At 50.7% G+C, this 16,177-nt stretch overlaps 1 protein-coding gene across 5 annotated transcripts in view; it reads right to left on the bottom strand.

The window, feature by feature from the left end:
• COL5A3 (collagen type V alpha 3 chain) overlaps nt 1–16,177 on the bottom strand; it is a 36,021-nt gene that overhangs the window by 16,734 nt on the left and 3,110 nt on the right. For 2 of the 5 annotated variants that reach the window (XM_016153434.2, XM_016153438.2), the window contains exons 2-30: nt 15,182–15,343; nt 14,901–15,090; nt 14,671–14,827; nt 13,907–14,011; nt 13,428–13,577; nt 11,083–11,196; nt 10,838–10,984; nt 9,399–9,560; nt 9,016–9,078; nt 8,389–8,463; nt 8,225–8,308; nt 7,984–8,040; nt 7,843–7,896; nt 7,644–7,697; nt 7,015–7,068; nt 6,881–6,934; nt 6,583–6,636; nt 6,177–6,221; nt 6,016–6,069; nt 5,790–5,834; nt 5,580–5,633; nt 5,373–5,417; nt 4,387–4,440; nt 4,240–4,284; nt 4,042–4,095; nt 2,653–2,697; nt 2,491–2,544; nt 2,255–2,362; nt 1,765–1,818 (exon numbers count right to left, since the gene is read on the bottom strand). In XM_016153434.2, the coding sequence (XP_016008920.2) occupies nt 1,765–1,818; nt 2,255–2,362; nt 2,491–2,544; nt 2,653–2,697; nt 4,042–4,095; nt 4,240–4,284; nt 4,387–4,440; nt 5,373–5,417; nt 5,580–5,633; nt 5,790–5,834; nt 6,016–6,069; nt 6,177–6,221; nt 6,583–6,636; nt 6,881–6,934; nt 7,015–7,068; nt 7,644–7,697; nt 7,843–7,896; nt 7,984–8,040; nt 8,225–8,308; nt 8,389–8,463; nt 9,016–9,078; nt 9,399–9,560; nt 10,838–10,984; nt 11,083–11,196; nt 13,428–13,577; nt 13,907–14,011; nt 14,671–14,827; nt 14,901–15,090; nt 15,182–15,343 (2,393 nt within the window). The remainder of the gene's footprint in view (nt 1–1,764; nt 1,819–2,254; nt 2,363–2,490; nt 2,545–2,652; nt 2,698–4,041; nt 4,096–4,239; nt 4,285–4,386; nt 4,441–5,372; nt 5,418–5,579; nt 5,634–5,789; nt 5,835–6,015; nt 6,070–6,176; nt 6,222–6,582; nt 6,637–6,880; nt 6,935–7,014; nt 7,069–7,643; nt 7,698–7,842; nt 7,897–7,983; nt 8,041–8,224; nt 8,309–8,388; nt 8,464–9,015; nt 9,079–9,398; nt 9,561–10,837; nt 10,985–11,082; nt 11,197–13,427; nt 13,578–13,906; nt 14,012–14,670; nt 14,828–14,900; nt 15,091–15,181; nt 15,344–16,177) is intronic. The other 3 variants (XM_016153437.2, XM_016153436.2, XM_016153435.2) reach the window with 3 other exon arrangements.

Raw genomic sequence — 16,177 nt, 5'->3', positions numbered from 1 at the left:
GCACGTAGTGGATGCTTCCTCAATGTTTGTTAACTAACCTACTCTAGTCCGCCTTGTCCTGTCCATCTTGGAGTCATCCTCCCTCCACCTGGAGGAAAACATCACAGGCTCTGATGTCCCCTTCCTACTCCTCACTGTTTTAAATCCCAGATCCACCACTGGACTAGTTGTGTGGCCCCGGACAAATGGTTTAAGCCCTCTGAGCATCAGTCTCCTTGTTTGTACCCTGAGGTTACTAACAGTATTTCCCTCATAAGGTTTTGGCAAGGCTTAAATAGTATAATATGTGCAAAGTGTTTTACACATTACTTGGTACCTACAAAGTGCTCAAGAAATGTTAGCTGACAGTGTTGTTATTTATAATTATTACTACCTGCTATGGACTGAATATATACTCCTCAAAATTCACATACTGAAGCCCTAATCTCCAGTGTGATGGTATCTGGAGGTGAGATCTTTGGGGGGTTATTAAGTCACAATAGTGGAGGCTTCATGAATGAGATCATTGCCTTTAAAAGAAGAGGAGGAGACTAGATCTCTCTCTCTCTCTCTCTTTCTCTCTCTCTCTCTCTCTCTCTCTCTCTCTCTCTCTCTCATTTCCTCTCATTCCACCATGTGAGAACACAGAGAGAAGACAGTTGTCTAGAAAGAGAGCCCTCACTAGAATCTAACCATGCTGGCATTCTGAACACAGACTTCTGCCCTCCAGAACTGTGAGAAATGAATTTCTGTTGTTTAAGGCACCCAGTCTAAGGTATATTTGTGATAGCAGCCCAAGCTGACTAAGACACTGACTTCAACTTAACTGACACACCATGCCTCCTATAATGCATTGCTTGATGCCCAAGACACACTGACCAATCCTGGCTAGGTGGCTTTGCTCTAACTTCCATGAACTTCTCCCACAGGCTGAGTTCAGTTCTTAACTGTGGTGCCTTGAGTTTATTCCCAAACCTACTTATGTCAGTTGCCCTTGTTATTGAAGTCATGTGACTTAATGAAAGTTTACAAAAATTGATCAAATGCAGAAAGGAAAAGAAAGACATCTATCAAGTCTAAATTAAATGAAACAGATCCAATATAAAAGGAAGTCACTAAAAAAAAAATGTGGTGAAATTAAACATGGGCAAGGTAACTGTGCCAGCTTGAGAGGGCAAAATCATGAAACTGTGGAAGGATTTTCACTAAGATTTCTTTCCAAGTGTCTTTAAGTTTCTCCTCCACTTTATATAAACAAAAACTATAAATCATCAGTGATGTAATATGGGTGTAGCTCTGGCAGAAAGACATGTCTAATCAGTAGCCTCATCCATCAAAACATTGGCAAACAATGTACATTTTTATATAAGTACATTTTATTGCCAGTTATAACTAATTCAAGACCTGTAAGATGTATTTTTATGAGTCTCCCCCTTACCGACTTTGAATCAGTTTCAATAATGCCAAATAAGAAGGATCCTACAATTTTATTATCTTAAAATTCATCATTATTAGAATCAAATGGATGAAATAAATACTGCTGGTATCTCCATTGTGCAACTGAAAATAATGGACTCAAGTGACTTGCCCAGGGTCACATAGCAGCTAAGGAATGGGTATTTGAGCCCAAGTATGTCTGTTGCCAAAGCCCATATCTTATGCTGTTTATCAATGATCCATGGGGTATAGATAGATCATGCCCAGACCACAACCCTGATCCCCAGATGTTAATCAGGGGGTCTCTGAACCCTGCCCTTGCCCTCCTCCAGCCCCCTAGCTTCTTACCTTAGGGCCTGGACGCCCTGGGTAACCTGGGAGACCTGGCACCCCAAGCTTCCCCTGTAGAAAGATTATGGAACAAAGATCAGGAGATCAGAAATTGCAACCTTGAATCAGAGAGGAAAGGGCAGGATGGCTGGGGCATGGTGGAAGAGGCAACGGGGTGAGATTCAGGCAAATATGGCTCCTGCCTGCTAGGGTCCTGTCTTTGGGCAGCTCATTCAAACAACCCAAATCTCAGTTTCCTTATCTCAGTAAAATGGAGAGTTGAATGCTTGTTGCATGTGACAGTTATGGGGATAAAAATCAGATAATCTGCATGGAATTGCTCTATAATGCTGGGATGAGGAATTAAAGGAGTCGATAAGCAGGGTAAGAAGTCTCCAGAGGTAGGAGATAAAAGAGCAGAGGGCAGAAGCAAAAGGTAGGGGAACACCTTGACCACAGGATAAGAAGCGAGAGGGTAGACTAGAGGGGGCAACCAAGGACCACTTGCCTTCTCTCCAGCTGAGCCTGGGGGCCCCTCCTCGCCAGCCAGCCCCTCCTGCCCTTTCAGCCCTTCAGGACCATCCTCTCCCCGGGGACCTGGGGGTCCGGGCTGCCCCTGGAATAGAAAGGAGAGACCCTGATATCAGTTCCTTTGTCTCTCCTGTCTTAGGCCTAGCTCGCCCCCTCCCTGTCTTCCTCAAGTCCCCCAGACCCACCAAACCCCTCATCTGGAGATCACCTTACCCGATCACCTTTAAGCCCCCCATCACCCTTGAAGCCTGGGAAGCCATCCTCTCCCTGAATGGAAGAGAGTATGGAGGCCAGAGGTCAGGGTTTCAGGGAAGAGACACAGGCAGAACCCCATATTTGGGCTTCCCCCAAGCCAAGAATCCTCTCCCATCTCACCTTCTCGCCTTTCTCCCCCTGAAGACCCCGATTGCCAGAGGTACCCTGAAAAATAACAAAAGCTCTCAGTTCCCTCCCCAGCTTAAAAAGGGCCCCAAACTCAGTCCCCTGCCCAAAAACAGACAGAACAATCCCAAGAGGATATTGAACTGGAGCAGGTTGGGGGCAGCCTCAGAGGAAATTATCTTTCCCCAAAGCCTGCTAATCTGATATGCAAGAAGCTGCCTTTCCCCTGTTCCTTCTTTACTGGCAGCCTCCCAAGGTCATCTGTGTGAGGATGTGCAAGAAAGGCCAAATTTCCAAGTAATTAATTCCCATCTCCCGGGACACTGTGTCCACAGTTCCTTCTGGCAGGAGAAGAGGGATGAACATTCCAGGCCCCAGCCTTACTCTAAAGGCAAAGGAATGTTCCTCATTGTGCTGGCTACAATGTGACTCTGTGCCTGGCAACAAAGCCAATCTGTACTTGGCTATAGCAAGATTGCTCAGTGCAAGCCCAGATGCTGCTCATACCAAACTCTGGGCTTAGGCCCCAAAAATAGCTGCACTTGGCTACAATGTAACTGAGCTCAGAAACTACAGTTATACTAGGATACTATCTATGTACTTTGACAATAGCATGACAATTCACTTGACCACAATGTAACTGACCTGAGCAACAATTATTTTCTGGCCCTGGCTACTCTGTAACTAGACTCAGCTATAACAAAGGCTTCAATTATGTATAATGGTGCCTGGCTACAATGTAACTCTGAGTTAGGTCACCCCCAGGACTCTGGCCAGCTGCAATGTAGCCTTCTCCCTGGTTACAGTATAACTGAGCTTGCCTACAAAACACAAAAATGTGAAAAGTTGGCTCTTGGCTACCACCAAATTCTGTTCTTAGGTCACAGGTAATGCGTACTTGTATTTGGCTACAGTGTAACTGGGCTCAGCTACCGTATAGATGTGAATTCTGATGTCCCTACCATTGGTCAAGAGTGCACCACTATTTAGCCACAGTGTGGTTCTCAGTGTGTCTCCACATTGCTGTGCTTATAGATGGTGTGGCTCTAGGCTTGAACATAAAATAACCCTCTGCTGACTACAATGTGCTGACCTGGACTTGCATGTGGCATATATGCTTACAGTGAAATGGATTCAGCCTCAAATAAGCTTAACCGTTCTCAACTACACGGCAATGACTACACTGTAATGCTGTCCTTTGGCTGTTCAGCTCCCAAGTAACACACACATATATTGCCACTCAGACCCAATCTCTGCTCCCACTACACCTTGCCTGGCAGACCGATTCCTCTCATCATACATGCAGACATTTCCGATGGAGCTCGTTCCCCTCAGCCAATGCTGACAACTCACCCCAACTTGCAGGCTGCTAGTATTACCTACCTTCACGCCCCGAGGTCCAGGGTAGCCCAGAGGGCCTGCTGACCCTGGCAGACCCTGAGATGAAGAGAAGGTTAGTGCCATCCTGTCCTTTCTCCTTCTGTGTTCTCAGTGCCCTCACCTCTCTCCCCATTAGTCCCAGACTCCTGGCCTTGCCTACCAACCCTCATCCTCTACCCAGCCTCTCTCCAGATCACTTACCTGGGCTCCTTTCTCTCCTGTGGGGCCCTCATGGCCTGGGTGACCCTGGGGGAAAAACGTTCTAAGTTGTCGGAGACCTACATTTACCATCCAAATTCCCAAGCCTCCCTGTTCTTTTTCCTCCCCCTTCCAGCTCCCAATTCTCACTGGAGGGCCATCAGCTCCTGTGAGGCCTGGAATTCCTGGGTTTCCAGGAGGACCCTGAAAAATAATGAATGGGAGGAGGAGACGGAGGGTCTCAGAGCCTGGCATTCCACCAGGAACAGCCCTACTCAGACGTGCAGCAACATCACAGTTCCATAACAACCAGATCCCATGAGCCAGGAAATCTTTCCCTAAGCCTGCCCAGACTCGCCGTGTGACCCTAGCCAAACCCCCTCCCTTCTCTGAGCCTAGGAAACCCTCCACCTCTGGGAGGATTGAGACAAGGAATGTAAAGACAGTGTGAGAGACATGTTGGGGTGAGGGCTCCCCAGCCACATCCCTTTCTTTAAAAGTACCTCCCACCTACAGTTTCATCTAAAGAAGGATGGGCCTTGGCAGGCCTGAGGCGATCCTCTATGTCCTGCAAATAGTTTGCAGGTCCAGAAGCAGGCCCTGCTGACCCAATCAGATTCTCTTCTGAAAATTACCTGATAGAAACTATGATCAGATGGATTTGGGTAAAGAAACTATAAGGTCATGAGGAGCTGGGGCTGAAATGGTAACAAAGCAGCACAAGATCATGTGGAAATGAAAGTTCGGGTAAGGACAGACTAAGATATGTACAGAAGGAAGTCCGTCTGCCAGGAGAGATGAAAACACGCAGCAGAACAAAGTTGACACTATAGGACTCCAGAGAAAAGGCTTTCCTTGACCCATGAGTCTTGGTAATACTTTCTATGCCTGGCTTCTGAGGATTCCTCTGTATCCTGACAATATCCCCTGATGTGAGCTAGCTTTGGTGGCTTTCAATTTCTCCCAACCTACCTCCCCCAACAATGGCATGTTGTAATGCTGAGGTTATTTAGGGAATGTTGCAATTGATCATTTGTTATCCAGGGCTAACAAAAGGGAAGGGAAGCTTTCCCTACAGAGAGAATTAAAAGAAACAAGAAGACATTGGGGAGTGGGCACATAGAACTGTCACTCACCTTCTCCCCAGGAGTGCCAATGGGTCCCTGGGGGCCAGGGAGTCCCTGGGGACAAAAAAAAAGGAGTGAGAAAGGGGTGGTGGGGTGGTGGGGTGGTGGGGTGGTGGGGTGGTGGGGTGGTGGGTGCCGTGGCCGGGGAGAGTGGGAGTAGTCTCTAGCTTAGGCCGACCATCACTGCCCCATGTTATTGGGAAAGAGAGCTCAAACCTGAGACCCAGGATTTCCCTGCTGTCCTGGAGGGCCTGGTTCTCCTGGAGGACCCTGGGAAGAAAGTGGGGTTCCCATGAAGCTGGAGGGGATCATGGTTTCAAAGCGTCAGTGAAGCTGAAATGTGGGGTCATGGGAGGAGACAAGGGTAGGGATAGTCATGGTTCAGAGGGTCAGAAAGTATGAGGGGTCAGAGGGTAGAACACATACCACGTTTCCTTTGGCACCTGGAGCACCATCAATTCCAACTACACCCTGGGAAAGGAGAGGCTGTGAGACAAGGGCAGACACATTCACAGGAGCCTGAGTCTGAGACACTGCAAGGTACAGGTGGAAAGGCAAGTGGGCAGAGAAGAAACCAGGCAACGAGAGTGGACATGCAGAGGCGAAAGGCGAGAAGACGGGCAGTGAGGCAGAGAGACAGCGACATTCTCACCGGGGAGCCCAGGGGGCCAGGGGAGCCTCTAGGGCCTATCAGTCCTCGCGGGCCCTATGAGGAAGTAGGGGTGTTATTCCAACATCACTCTCTAAGGCCTCATGAGTCCTGGCTTCTGTCCCCTGCACAGGTCAAGAGGTTCAGGGGTCCCTGATACTCACCGGCTCCCCAGCCTGGCCAGTGGGCCCTGGAGGTCCCTGTGCTCCCTGTGGGAAAGTGTCATTATTGGGGAGGGGGAAGGTATGACCCTCAGAGAACCACCTTCTCTCATCTGGGCAGCCCCTTCCAGGGGATCCCTGAGTCAGAGAATGAGACAGGGTCAAGCCGACTGCGCACATACGATTCAATTCAGGCCCCTGACCCCAAACCTGCCATCCTGAGTCTCACATCCTATCACCTGTACTAGCCCCCCTCTCTCAGTCTGTCTCTTGGAGCCTCACTGGGGCCTTCTGGCCCTCCAGCACAGAACCTTACCCCTCATCTGCCCCTTGAATACTCTACTCCTCTCTGACTCTCATTCTGGCTTTCCAGCTTCTAAACCATCTCCTAACTCTCTTCCAAACCTACCTTCTCACCATCTTCTCCTGGAGGACCAGGTTGTCCCACATGGCCAAAGTCACCCTGGAGTAGGAAACAGAGGGAGTCCAGAGAGGAAAGATTGGTGTGGAGATCAGCCCCTCACCCCCACCCCAGGAAAGAACACAGGGCCTAAAGCGTGAGGACTCAGACACAGAGAAGGAGGCTTGAACACTGGGATTGGGGGTGGGGGCGGCGGCATGAATATCAGGCGGTGGGGAGGGGCCTCACACACTCATGAGAGGCGAGGGGCAGGCTTGGACGCAGGGGAGAGGCTTCACACACTCACCCTTTGGCCCTTCTCACCAGGCAACCCTGGCAGGCCATCAAAGCCCCGGTCACCCTGCACAGAGACACCAGCTGAGCCTTGAGTCCTTGACCCTCACGATCCCTCCAAATCCCAGCCCTGGTCCCATCACCTACCTTGGGTCCTGTGTCCCCTGGGAGGCCCCGAGCCCCATCCGCTCCAGAGCGGCCCTATAGGGGAAGTGACATCATCAAGATACCTACTACCTTTTTTTAAAAGCATATTCCTCATGCAGAGTCTTGCGCTGGAGGCTTCTTTATGTGTTAATTTAACCTTCCAAATATATCTAAAACCTACCCATTATTTTTTAGAACCATTGCCCTTTCTCTAGTCCAAGTTACCATCATCACAAAAAATTAAGAGCCCGCATCTTCGGTCTCCATTAACTGCCCCGCTGTATGTTTCTCCCAGCACTTAAAACCATCCGGAACTATCCTCTTCGTCATTTCTCCCACATGTCAGACTGCTCTTTTTCACATGTTGTTCCTTCCTCTTGGAATGTTCTTCCTCTCCTGTTTACCTGGTTCTACCTTGGATCTCAGTTCAAGCCTCGTTCCCTCTGGTAAGTTCCCCTTGACTCTGTGACCTCACCATACTCTTTGCCACACATTCAGGGAAGCTGCCATTCTCTGTCCTCTGCTCCTATCCCACCAATGACAACAGCAGACCCTGGGATCACAAAGCCAGGTTCATGCTAGGTGTCGAACAATGAATAAAGTGACCTGAGGACCTAGGAGTCACTCACCATCTTGCCCTCTCGTCCAGGGGGCCCAAGAGGTCCCTGAAGGCCTCGGGGACCCTAGAAGAGAATGAAAAGGGGGAAGAACTTATTTTAAGTCATTCTCTAAGAAAGGCAACAAGTGCCAGCATACCCCCAGCCCCTTTGTCATTTTCCCTGGAGAAAGATCCTTCATGCAATCCTGTCCGAACCCCACCAGTCTCACCTGTGGTCCCATTTCTCCCATCTCTCCTTTCAGACCTGGATACCCAGGGAGACCCTTGGAAGAAGAGAAGAGATAATGCGATTAGAGTAGGTTCCCCCTTCACTGATGTATCTCCCTCCTCCATGCAGCCTCCTGACTCACCACGGGGCCTGGGCGTCCAGTGAGCCCCACTGGGCCAGGAGGGCCTTTCATAGAGAGCTGGAAAGACAGAGGGAAACAGAGCCTCAGGTCTCCAGCAAGATCCTCCCTACACACACACCCCGCCAAGTGCATCTTCAGGAGAGAAATGTCTGCTAACTAACCCTCTAGTATCCCCATCTCTGTCATTCTCTCGGTGTCCTCCCACCACCTCCTGTTAGTCCCCTGATCATCGTCCACACACCTGAGCCTGCTGCAGTATTGCCTGAGCCTGGGCCTGTTGGAAGGAGACTGCGGGTCCTTTGAGTGAGCTGCTCGCAAACTGGAACTAGGGAGCAACTGGTAGTAAGGGGAGCCCCAAGGAGAGGCTACACCCCACGAGGCTGTGCCGCCCTGTCTCCCTCTTACCGGCATCATGATCACAGTGCCTGGCAGGCCCTGGATCCCATCTATGCCAGGGATTCCTGGGAGGCCAGCAGGGCCCTGGGAGTGGGAGAGACACAGAGAGGCAGGAGGGGACAGAGAGAGACAGAGGAGGAAAGAGGAGAGAGACAGAGAGGGGCAGAGGCAGAGAAATGGAGAGAGGGAGGCAGGGAGAAACAGAGAGGAGAGAGACAGATAGAAAGGTGGAGGAGGGGAGAGACAGAAAGAGACAGAGAGCAGACAAGAGAAAGACAGAGAGAGGCGGGAGGAAGGGAGGGAGGATCATAAAAAGTGGCAGAGACAAACAGAAAAGAGACGAAGAAACAGAGACACAGAGACATAGGGAGAAAAACAGGGATGAACAACACTCAGAAACAGAGACAGACGGAGGGAGAAAAGCAGGAGACAGGACCCCAGAGACAGAAAAGGAGCAAGAGTGGCAATTCACAGATGAGGAGAGAGGGGAACAGCAGGGACTCAGTGCCGGCTCCAGCATGGTGTCCGCAGTCCCAGGCTCTCAGACCCATGTTCAGACATTCATGCTCTCAGCCTCAGCTCCATGGCCTGAAACCTCACTCCCCCAGAAGGATATACCCTGGGGAAGTCTCTTACCTGTAGACCAGGATCCCCAGGGAATCCTGGGGGTCCAGGGGGGCCTGAGGGGCCAACTACCCCCTGTTGAGGACAGAGGAACAGAAGTCATGAGAAGTGCAAAGTTTGAACCAGGCTGACTCCTGACCCATTACTGACCCCGACCCCATGCTGACCTCCCTCCCCACCACTGAGCCATTCCTGCCCCCCTAATAATATGCTAATCCACATCTACCCCCTTTATACCCCAATCCCTGTTTTGATTCATCCTATGAGCCTTGAATGTCCAATAGTCTTCAAGTGACCTGGCAATATTACATCTCAACTCCTCACCCCAGGGGCTCAAATACTCCAACTGAAGAGAAAGAGAGAAAGAGGAAGAGGGGAATGCAGATGTAACTCACTCGGGGTCCTGGGGCTCCAGGAGGTCCCTCGAATTGCTGTCCCTGAGGGAGAAATGAGTGTGACCCCATTCTATCCCAGGTTTCACCACTTCCTCCCAACCCCAGGCCCGTCACCTGTTCAATCACTGCAGGTTCTCCTTTTGCTCCCTTTTCTCTAGAGCCCTGGGATAGGGGTGGAGAGAAAACAGATGTGAGCCCTGAAACTCAGATGCAGAATTCCTGGGGAACCAACCTGTCTCTTTCTCTCTCTCTCTTTCTCTCTCTCTCTCTCTCTCTCTCTCTCTCTCTCTCTCTCTCTCTCTCTCTCCCACACACACACACACACACACACACGCACACACACGCACACACGCATGCACGCACGCACGCACGCACACACGCACGCAGGCATGTGCACAAGAATCCACCCTCTGAGCTGCCTCTGCTGTCCTTTCTTCAACGAATATTTCTGAGCAACTCAGCTTCCAGCTGCAGCTTGACCATGATGAATGGGGTCCTAATCCTGGGGCTGCCTCTCACTAGCTGAGCAATGTTGGACAACTTATTCAACTTCTAGAGCCTTTCCTGTAAAGTCGATGGGTGAATAATGATTATACAAATCCCATGATAATAGGAATAAGTTAAAATAATGTTTGGCACATAACAGACACTCAGGGTAAGTTAGAGCTCTTCACCTCCTCCCCTGTCCAACACCAAGGCTAGAATCTGGACCCCATTTTCTGTCTACATTATTTTCCTAGCCAATTTCATATAATTCCTTGGCTGAAGATAGTATCTCACCATTGGTGAGTCCCAAGTCATCTCCTGCCTAAACCTCCTCCCTTGAACTCCAGAATTTTCTAACCAGTCACCCACTTGACATCTCCATTTGGATGCCAACCAGAGGTTGCCAATGTAGCACATCCAAAATGAGATCCTTGACATTTTCCACCTGCTTCTCCCTCGGGCTTCCCCATCTTACTGGATGGTCCCATCATGCATCTACCCAGTAATCCTTGCATCTTTCTCCACCTCCAGAACCAAGACTAAAATGTAGCATGGCCCAAATTTGTCCACTTTTCTCTATCCCCATCTCCAGTGCCCTCCCCCTGGTCACCACTCTCTGTTGCAGAGACTGCCCCTCTGGCTCCCCCTACAGCCCATATGCTGTTCAGCAGCCAGATAGAGTTTAAAACTCCAAATCAGATCCTGTTCCATCTCCAGGGGCATCTCATCACACTTAGACTAAAAGTTGAATGAATCACCCTACCCACAGTTTTCTGTTAGCACAATGCCTGTCACATTAGCACAGTGTCTGTCAATAAATATTTGTTAACTGCACTGGCTTGTGGGAAGGCATTCCAGGCAGGGTAAAAAGAAGGCAAGAGAGAGAGTGTAACTGTGTGTGGCTCCTGGCAGGAGTCCTTCCCCCTACACCTAACCCATTCACCCAGACTCACAGGAAAGATCTGGAACTGAGCCCGCGATGACTGTTCTGCTGCCCGGAAGCCAGGGCCCACGGTAGGGCCACCTCCTTCCTCATCCTGTCCAGCTAACTTGGTCTCCAGGGTCCTCAGTTCAGTTCCATTGCCAGGGTCCAGCCCCCGCTGAGGACATTGAGACAGTTTGCCCCTGATCTTTTCATTCTCTGCTTCCACCCCTGCCCAGGGACCTTCCCTTCCAGCCCCACCCACTTCCTACTGACCTCTAGGCTGGTGACATTGTGGACCACAGTCACAGTGGTACTGATGACCAAGGATGTGGGAGTCGTAGGCAGAGTTGGAGCTGGTGTCTCTGCCTTGAGGAAGTCAGTGGAAGTCTGGAGAAGGGACAAGGGAGTATCAGGCCTAGGGTCAGGCCAATCAAGAAGAAAGAGAGGCAGAGGAGGAGAGGAGACAGCCCTGCCCACCCCCCAGCACCCAGTCTGAGGAAAGGGACATAGGAAGATTCTCGAAAAACATCAGAGAGCTCTTTAATTTGATTTTCAGAAGTCATCATAGCCCTGGCATTTCAGTAAGTCCTTTTTAATTAATATCTTTATGTTCCTTTAAATACCATTTTCCATTTTATATGCTTGCTTAAATTGAGGCAGTGTAAAACCTATTATAAGAGTCCCTCTTCTGGGATTTCCAAAAGTCAAACATTCTCCTTTATGTGGAGCATTCTTATGGATGTTAGAAAACTATACTTTGTCTCTTATGATCAGCTTTCATATTAGTCTCATCAGAGAACTTTAATTCTTATCTGCTATAAGGCTAAAAATGTGGTACCCCATGTAAAAATGTGTTAAGTGACATGTGATGATATCAGGTATCCTTAAGCCTGGGACGCATCTTAGGAGACAAAACAATGGCAGTGGTGGCAGTGGCAGTGGTAGTGCTGGGGAGAGGGAAACGAGGTAGGGGAGATACACACACGAACACAGAAGGGTGTGGCGAGGGGCTGGCCGTGGAGGCAAGGGTGTGCTGACTGGACCAAGACAACCAGCAAGGGGAGCTCTCATGTGTGGCGGGAGTGGGAGGCTAGGCCAGGTCTGGGAGGCCTGGAAGGCAAAGTGGGGCTGGTTCCAGAGCCCAGTAGTCAGGTTTAAGGTCCAGCACTTAGGGCCAGACTCTCGGAAGCCTATCCCATGTGTCCTCTCCCAAAGCAGAACTCAGCGGTCAGCCAGCCAGGCCACAGTAAGAGATGGAGTGGTAGCTCCTCCTGGCCTGGACAGCTGCAGAGGAACTAGGTCAAGAGCATTATAAGGCAGTGGGTGTCCAGGTGAGGAGTTGGGGCTGAGAAAGGTGCTGGGGAGGGTTAGGCTCCTCCTGATGTCTCTGCTCTGGGCCCGAAATAACAAGCTCATTCTCCCTGCTGACACTGAGAGCAGATGGAGGGCAACCAGTGACCCCACCTAACCAAGGACCCCAGCCAATAGCTTTCACCAAGGCCCCCTACCAGTGACCCACCAACTAATGATTCCCATCAATGATCCCTGACTAAAGACCTCTATTAAGAAACCTAACCACTGACCCCCAACAAATAATATCACTGGCCCACCCACAAGTTACTCCTATAACCAGTGACCCATCAGTGGCCCCCCCAATTAATAACCCCTATCAGCGACTCCACCAGTTACTATCCTATCCAGTGACCTCCCCAACCAACAGCCCCAACCAGTGATACCTCCACAGTAAGCGCTAACTAGTGACCCTCCCAACTAATAAGTTCCATCATTGACCCCTAATCAATTATTCCTCCCAATCAGTGATCCTCCAACAATGAATACCCATAAGTGAACTCAACTTGTCCTCCCCAAACAATGATGCCCCATTACCACACAGCAATTCCACTAACGAATGACCCATCAATGACTTCCCAAATAATAACCCATGGGAACTCACAAAACAATTATCTCATCCATGAGCCCCTGAAAGTCACTCCTCCAACTAGTGCCTTCCAATCAATGATCCCCCAAGAATTGCCTCCTTGAGTAATGACCCCCATTCATTAACCCTAAACTAGTGACACCAATAACACAACAGTGACCTCCATCAATGTTCTCCAACAATGACCCCCAAGTAGGAAGCCCCCAAATATTGTGATCAATCAACATATCCCTACAGTGACCCCCCAAATAGCAATCTCTGTCAGGGAGGCCAATTAGTGCCCCCAGTTCCCATTAATGACTCCCCAATAAATAATCTTCAGCAATGACCCCAACCGAACAACTCCAACCAATGACACACTAACTAATGAGCCATCATTCACCCTGCTGCTCTTAGTCACTCTCATCAAGAGCTCTCTAATAATAAGGTTCTCACCTGGGTGTGCACCCTCCCTCCAGCTCCCCAGAACTAGAGGTTAGAGGAAGGAGACAGAAGAGCTCATGAGACGGGACCAGACTCCCTCTCCATACCCCAGTCATCAGTCAGCTAAGAGAAGTCAAAGGTTAGGGATTGAAGACTATCAGCAGAGCCCTTGGATGAGGTGCCAGTGGTCAGTGGTGATCAGAGGCTAGAAGTCAGGCAGTCAAAGAGCACAGGTGAGAGCCCACAGGTCACTTACCTGGTTCTCCAGGGAGCCAAGAGATGGAACCAGGGTTGAAGTCTCCTTCTTCTTCTTCCTGCCCTTCCCCTTCCGACCTCGCCCTTTTTTCTTCCCTTTTCCCTTCCCCTTCCGTCGAGGGGGAGGGGTTTCTGGCTCAACCTGGGGGACCTGGGAAGAGAAGCCCAATCAAGTCCAGAGCCCCTCAGTAGAGGCCCCATAGCTCATGTCACCTGGGACCAAGCTGGCACATGGCCATTGGTCCCACGTTTTAAAGTCAGGGCTCACTCAGCCTCATGACCCTCAGTCAAGGTCAATTACATGATCTGGGGACAAGGGTCGCTCAGTTATGTGACCTGAGTTTGAGGTCATTCATGTCTATAATCTGTCTAAGGGCAGGGGTCACTCAGCCCCACGTATGCGGTCAGAATTCACTCATTCCTGAGACTTAGAGCTAGGGATGACTCAGCCTGTGACCTCAGGACAAGCCTCTCGCTCACCACTGTGGCTGTAGGTTCCAGGTGGTCACAGCCAGGAAGGTACTGCTCACAGGCCTGGAAGGCAGCTTGAGGATCTGGGCTTATCAGCAGCTCCTGAATATCTCCCTGGAGAGAGGGTGGGAGTCAGGGAAAAGGGCCACAGGCTGACTTCCACCCCTATTCCAAGCACCGAAGCTTGGTGCTTCTCCACCCAGAACACCAATGATCCGTATGCCCCTTAAAACTGAGAAAAAGAAGATTCTATCAGGGTCACAGTAAATCATAACTACAAATCACACCCCACAACATCTCTTTCATCAGAGGCACATTTGTTCCTTTGCTCTCAGGCACGTGGTGACACCTACTATATGTAAGTGTCCTTCAAAGTACTGGGGAGAAGGAGGACAAGGTGGATGAGGTCTCTGGCCTCCTGAAGGTGACACACATCACAATCACACACAGCACAGTCATGACACCAAAAACACATAGCCACACAACACCATCATCACAACCACTCCACACACAATCACATACCACGACAACAGGTGCATCCTCACCCTCCAATCATTAACCAAGATATGCCATCACAAATTATTCTGTGGCTCTACAATCTCACAGTCACACACTGCAAAGATGCACAATGATGTATGGGGCTCCCTCCTCTCAGCTTCTTGGTATTATGTTGAAGCTGGACATCTCTCTTTTCCAATCTGTTCTCCAGATCAGGCTGTGGATAAAACTCGCCCCTGCCCTCTGTCGCAGTTCCCCTATCACTGAACCCCTACCTCAAAAGTCTCCTCCCCAAGGTCCTGTGTGCCCAACACAGTGAATCCAGCTGTGCTGATGAATCGAGGCCCCTGGCCCAAAATGGGAGGCTGAGGTTCACAATCAGCCACCAGGGTCACCATGCTGCCATCCACACTGACCGCCACACGGTGCCACCTGCAGGGAGACGGTCTCAGTGGGAGCACTTCTCACCCACCCTTCCTTAGACCCCCACCCTCTCTGAACTTACCTGCCATCCATGAGGTTGATCTGTTGGGGGAGGGGACTGAACAAGCCCCCTAGGAGGCCCAGAGCTGGACCCAGGGCCAGACCCAGCTGCCGGGCTCCACTCGCGTCATAAATGGATAAAAGGACAGACTGGTTGGCTGGCTGGCCTCGCAGAGTGATCAGCACGGAGAAGTTCTCAGGAAAGTGTCCATCTGATGGGGGGCACAGGGAAAGGGGCAGCTCAGAAGACCTGGCAGTACTCTGCTCCCAGGATGAGCCCCAGCCCCTCCTGCCCTGACTCACCTGGAAAGAGCTCCCATGTGGGGACACCTAGCGTGCTGGCCTTGCCCACCCTGAATGCCCGATCGCCTTCTGGGGACCTCTGGGGGCAGAGGCCAGGCCTCTCGGGGATCCCGGCCTGGCCCCCCCGCATGCCCAACACCTTCAACACATCCACAGGGTCTGCTGTAGAAAGAAGTGGGGGTGCAGGACAGTTACAACAAGTTAGGACTCTGTGTGAGTGGCTCATGTTTGGGGATCCAGTTCCTACACTGTGTTCATGGGTCAGGGAGAGGGAGCGGGTCTGGGGCCTGCACCTTCTCACTACCCCACAGCTATTTCAGCCTTATTAGCCTGTTGAATCCTGTGTTGTGGTTTTTTTTTCCCCTTGGTTCTGGTGAGGAAAAAAAAAAACAAAACGCTGACCTAGTTCTGGGATGAATCAAAGCTTCCTGGCCTGAGCCCCAGGACCAGACTGTCCCCCTCTCGACACTCCCCCGCACCAGCTCCCTGGGGCTGCTTCCCAGGCCTGAAGTCCCCTTGCCAGGGGAAACCCAGTTGGAGAGGAGGGGCTCCTTGTGTGTTCTTCCCCACCTCCTACCTCTGACCTCCTCCTTGACCACCATCACCCATGACCCCCTCCTTCCGACAACCACCTCTCCTGATCTCCTCATTCTGACCACCTCTTCTGACTTCTTCTTCCTGACCTCCTCCTTGACCAACATCACCCATGACGTCCTCCTTTTTACCACTGCCACTTCAGAGCTCCTCCCTCTGACTACTCTTTCTTTGACCATCCCAACTGACTTCTCTGGCAATCCTCTCTGACCTCCTTCTTATGACCACCTCTTTTTGATAACCTCCTGCCTTCTTCCCTCTGACCCTCTACCTCCTATCCCAGCAGAGGAAGAGACTGGTGTGGTCCAATGAAATCTTAATCCAGGCCTTCCTACCAGCCCCACCCCACACAGCCTGGCCAGGGCTAAGTGGAACCACATGGCTTATGTACGGGTGGGTGGT

This window comes from Rousettus aegyptiacus, unplaced genomic scaffold (assembly GCF_014176215.1).
Source record: "Rousettus aegyptiacus isolate mRouAeg1 unplaced genomic scaffold, mRouAeg1.p scaffold_m13_p_16, whole genome shotgun sequence".
NCBI classification, from domain to species: domain Eukaryota; kingdom Metazoa; phylum Chordata; class Mammalia; order Chiroptera; family Pteropodidae; genus Rousettus; species Rousettus aegyptiacus.
This window is presented reverse-complemented; position numbering and strand designations above follow the sequence as displayed.